A 5,380-nucleotide genomic window follows, 5' to 3' on the forward strand; every position below is an offset into this window, starting at 1 on the left:
CGGACGCGCTGCAGTTCGTGGACGTGTTTGTGGCGCTGGGCCGCCAGCAGAGGGCGTTCGGGGGGTACCTGGGACGGGTGTCCATGGAGCAGGCTGGCCCGGAAGACGCCTCTGTGGTCATCCACAACGTCACGCTGGACGACTACGGGCGCTACGAGTGCGAGGTGACCAACGACATGGAGGACGACACGGGATTCGTTAACCTCGACCTTGAAGGTCAGACGGACATCCAAGGATGAAATCATGACCTGCTTTAGGAAGCGGACATGCTTGTTGTTACCCAGCATTCGCATACCAACAGGTGTCATAGTAAATACGACAGACATGTATGTAAATATAAAGTACATTTGCTGGGAAACAAAGTACACTCATTAAAGAACAAGTTTAGAGCAAGTTTAACTGAGGCATTATTTAGGCTATACAAAACGAAACAACAGGCGCTAGTGACCCGGCGCCCCCTGTATCCCTCTAGGCGTGGTGTTCCCCTACTACACTCCAGTGGGACGCTACAAGCTCAACTACCAGCAGGCAGAGGAGGCGTGCCGAGGCCAGGATGCCATCCTGGCCTCCCATTCCCAGCTACACAAGGCCTGGCTGGAGGGGCTGGACTGGTGCAACGCGGGCTGGCTGGAGGATGGCTCGGTCCAGTACCCAATCTCCCACCCCCGGGACGAGTGTGGCAGGAAGGATACCCCTGCGGGGGTCCGTAACTACGGTTACAGACACAAGGAGGACGAGCGCTACGACGCCTTCTGCTTCACCTCCAACCTTAACGGTGAGTGTGTGTCTTTGCCGTACTTCTGTACTGCCGGAGTCCATTCCTCTCTCCTCTCCGCTGCTTCCTTGCTCTGCAGTGATCCGACGTCAAATTAAGTACGTCCTAAACTGTGCTTTTAGGTGGTCTCTTCCTACCTGTTAATGATCAGATCTGTGGAGATGAAGGCGAAGAGAACAGGTGAATGTTCTCTGTTTGTGCCGGGGGGAACCCCGGGCAGCCCCGTTACTGCCTTCCATGGGGGACGGCCTCAGATCTCTTCCTGTGATCTGGCAGGCTTAACCCTCGTGCTGCCTTCGGGTCACATGACCCAAAGGTTCATAACGAACCATCGTTGTGTTTACCCAATTTTACCCAATACAAAAACAAATAAAAATAATTTTCTTTTAACCTTTGCAATGTGGGGGGTCTGAGACAGCCTAGCTGTTAAAAGAAAATGCTTCACTTTGTCTTTGTATGCGGTAAATCTGTCGCAATACGAAGGTGGGTCACAATGACTGATGGGTCAGAATGACCCGAAGATAACACAAGGGTTAAGGCCCCAGGATTCAGATCAGACTGTTTATTCTGCCCAATGAGAAGGACCACAGGGGCCACCAGGCTGCTCTTTCATCTGGGCCTCTTTGATACCCGTCACACCCACACAACAGTGTGACAGTGTGGGAGACCTGGAACACGCCCCTGGCCTTCTGCAGACTGATGAAACCAAACTAAGTTGAAGAATCTCAGGAAAGGTTGAAGTTTCGAGGGCACAGCAGTATTCTGCGCAGGGCCTTGACAGAATAAAACATCTCGTACAGGGGAATTTAAATCATTTCATTCTGGCAAATACATGATTTATAGCATGGAGTCTGTGAAAGGTACTGTGGGCAATGGCGACGACAGAAAGAATAATAATTTTGTATGCATTCCTTGAAACAAAATAATCCCTTTGTTCTTTAGAAAACAAAAATCAAATTCCTATGAACATAAAAGCTGGTCTGAGGTGAACAGACTGTATGTATGAAGGGAGATCAGAACCCCTCATCCTCAACACCGTGAGGTCATTCATGTGGACAGTTTGGCCTAAGACTGGAGCTTCAGGAATGATTGTGGCCGATACTGTTACACACCATCTGGAGGACATTTACAGAGTGGGCCTCTGGGAAATATGAGACAATGTTTTTCCCTAACAGGCAGAAGTCGCAAAAACAAACGGTGAATCGATAGCTAAGCGCTGGAGTTCTCTGGTACAGACTCTGGTTCCCTGGGTTAGGTTCTCAGAACACAGTTAATTTCAGGTCAAACTGCGAATTGCAAGACCATTTTTGTAACATTAACGAGGGGAAAAACTCGTCCCCCTGGGCAAGATTAAAGTATAAATGGAAGCGTTTTAGAGTAATTTTAGCCAGAAGGGCCGTCCATGAGTAAAGTATTGCTTTTCGATTTGGAGCTGGAGCGTTTGCCTGCGCTGAATGGATGTGGGCTTGATTGAGTATTCTGTCCACACACTGCAGTCCACACACTGCAGTCCACACACTGCAGTCCACACACTGCAGTCCACACACTGCAGGAGAAGGCTCAGACCCAACCTAGTCTGGGCGGAGAGCCTGGGCGGAGAGACCCCTTCCCTCGGGGCTCCTGCAGTCTCAGGTGGCTCTCTCCTCTCTCTTCTTTATCCCTCATCCCCTGCTCTCCCCCCCACCCCCCCCCACCCCCCCCCTCCTCTCTCCCTGCTCCAGGCAAGGTTTACTTCCTGAAGCGCTTCAAGAAGGTGAATTACGCCGAGGCTGTGAAGGCCTGCCTGCGTGACGGCTCGTCCGTGGCCAAGGTGGGGCATCTGTACGCCGCCTGGAAGCTCCAGCTTCTGGATCGCTGCGAGGCCGGCTGGCTGGAGGACGGCAGCATCCGGTACCCCATAGTGAACCCCCGCGCCCGCTGTGGCGGAGCCCAGCCCGGCGTCCGCAACCTGGGCTTCCCCGATAAGAAGTTCCGCCTCTACGGGGTCTTCTGCTTCCGCAGGAACAAAGTTGATGCGGATGGTAGACCCACACGGCTCCCGGCGCTGAGGAACGGCAGCAACGACCTCCCCATGAACACAACCAGGTCCGTTTAGAGCGGAAAGGCTAGGCAGACGACCAACACAGCAACTCAATCCATGGCTTCTTTCTAAAACGCATAGTGACGAGACTAATTCTGAGATTTACCAGGGAGGAGAAGCATGGCAGTGTTAAATCAGAGGGGACGTCTTTCTCTGTTTTCTGGTAAATGGGGTGTCTGACAGTCCGTCATCGTAGGAGCGAGAGAGTCTCTGCGATCATCGCTGGCTACCACAAGCTTAAATACAACTGATTAGAACCCAGGCACATCCGGTTAGAAAGCCTTTCATTACTTTCCTGGTTCATCACATTGTGTGCCTGTGTGTGTGTGTGTGTGTGTGTGTGTGTGTGTGTGTGCACTCGCCTTACACAGTCTGTTTTGTCCCTGTGGGTTTGAGGGGAAAAAGAGAAGTTTTTCTGTGATAAGAGAAATAAAATACTCTGAACAACCAGAGAGACATTAATTAGCAGCCAGCACAGACAGACAGACAGGCAGGCAGATAGAGGGGTGGCTGTTTAAAACACACCGTCAGAGGTCTGATTAAGACAGACATAATTAGCTACAAACCCAATTCATGCTCATGCAGCCCACTGTAGGTGTCAGGGGCCAGCATGAGATTTGGCAGAGCATAGCATGGCATGGCTTAGGGATGCTCAGCATTTACTGTGTTTCCACCCGGCCAATGAAGCCTCATCCATTTGGTTGCCAGGTTTGGTACATAACCCCCCTCCTCAACATGCATGTACACAAGTTACAACATTGGCATAGATTACCAGAACACAAAATGCTTAAAATGGTAGAATACTACTCTTGCTCTTTGCTTTCTCCTAAGCCGGCTCTCTTACATTAGCCTGAGTCCAGCCAGCATGTTCTATCAGGATCTGTGGGACTGCAGGCTGAGATACCTGAACTAAGTTCTCTTTAGATAGGCTACTTGCTGAACCTTCAAGCTGCTTGTTCACCTTCTGAGCTATGCAGCCATAGTCATCTGTTCTGCACTCCTCGTTCTATTACCAGAGAGCACAATTTTACCCAGTGGACGCATTGCCATTGTCTTTATTTATGAATGTATGAGGAGTAAAGTTTTCTCTAAGGGAACCTTCCCAAGTGGGGGAATGAAGCCTTGACAATACAGGTGATTAAATCTGTGATGTGATCCCGTCTCTGCCTCTTCATTACCTACACTTCACCTTTTTCTTGTTTTTTTTTGTCGAAAGTTTTTTATTGTATTTTTTTTTTGGGGGGGGGGGGGCTGCTACAGGGAGCAGACGGGACAAGTGACAGCGGCGTTGCCGTGGCAACAGCCGCGAGCCAGCTCGAGGTCGCGGAAAAGTAGCGAAGTCTCATGATGGAGTGATTATTTTGCTAAGTAATGAGAAACACAGAAACATTAACCACCAATGATTAGAATGAGACATCTGGTCCAGCGACAGCAGAAGGGTCTGTTAAGGGGGGGGGGGGAGGGGAAGGTAAGCTATGTGGGAGAGGGGGGTAAAGAGATGGAAGAACATCTTTGACTTCAAGCTCAGGAACTGCGAATGGATGAAAATGCTATTTTCATTTCAGCAGACCTCCTCCTCTTCCCCGGGCACAAAATGAAATTAGGTGACCCAATAGCAGTTGGGCCCCCAGCCCCCCAGCCCCCCACCCCCCCGAGAGTAAACGGGTGCAGACGGCCACGCTCGCTTTCATTCAAGTCTCATTTATCAGCCTCTGCAAGAGGTCAGGGGTCGGGCTTGTAGTACACAGACCTGAGAGGACGAGCGTCAGCTGGAAGATCTGAACCAGAGGTGCGGCCAGAGCTGAATCCCTGCCTGTCCAGACGGACAGTCTCTCTCCCCATCTGCCCCCCTCAGCTCCCTGACGACTTCCTCTATATACTGTGGCTGTATACACAGCTTGGCTCTGATGGCACAGTGTTGCAGCGGCAAAACAATCTTCTTTAACAGCAGCCCTGCGCTCACTAATGATTCCATAGACAAACAAACTTGGATAAATTGATTTGACTCTCAATATAGCACGCCTGCAGCCAGAAACCTGTTTGCTAGAGTAGTTCATTGCTACAGTAGTTTGTTTTATACTTTGAAGTTGTAGAATACAATAACTATAGAAGATAATATAGAAGTTTGGACTTCTATATTACATTTTTGTTATTACAGAGAGAGTACTTAAAAAAAAAAACTACAAAAGGTACTTGTAAGTACCGGGACTGAATTCAAGGTATCCCATCAGTTTCAATGTGAATGATATCCAATACTCATAAACAACTTCACAAATCACACCTTTTCCCCAAACAACTTCCCTACATGCGTTATACACAGTTTGCAGGGCTGTGAGTAATCGACTAAAAAGATGCCGGATGTACGTGCTCTGCATTAGAAACAGTTTGTTGCTGGAAAGACTAATTGGCAAAATTGCAGAAGGTTTCCCTGGAGTGCGGCCATTTAAATATTCAGCTCTGCTGAGGTAATTGAAAGTGTTTACCATCTAATGAAGCGTTTTGTGGATAATGAATGCGAGCCTGCG

The 5,380-nt window shown here is 49.4% G+C and overlaps 1 protein-coding gene across 1 annotated transcript in view; it reads left to right on the forward strand.

Moving 5' to 3' along the window:
- Nucleotides 1-4,004, forward strand: part of hapln4 (hyaluronan and proteoglycan link protein 4) — a 5,936-nt gene extending 1,932 nt beyond the window's left edge. The window contains exons 3-5 of the mRNA XM_062450248.1: nt 1-216; nt 473-775; nt 2,497-4,004. The exon at nt 1-216 is cut by the window's left edge and continues 147 nt beyond it. Of these exons, the coding sequence (XP_062306232.1) occupies nt 1-216; nt 473-775; nt 2,497-2,870 (893 nt within the window). The 3' untranslated portion in view covers nt 2,871-4,004. The remainder of the gene's footprint in view (nt 217-472; nt 776-2,496) is intronic.
- Nucleotides 4,005-5,380: the final 1,376 nt, after the last annotated feature.

The sequence above is a fragment of the Osmerus eperlanus genome, chromosome 24, assembly GCF_963692335.1.
Source record: "Osmerus eperlanus chromosome 24, fOsmEpe2.1, whole genome shotgun sequence".
NCBI classification, from domain to species: domain Eukaryota; kingdom Metazoa; phylum Chordata; class Actinopteri; order Osmeriformes; family Osmeridae; genus Osmerus; species Osmerus eperlanus.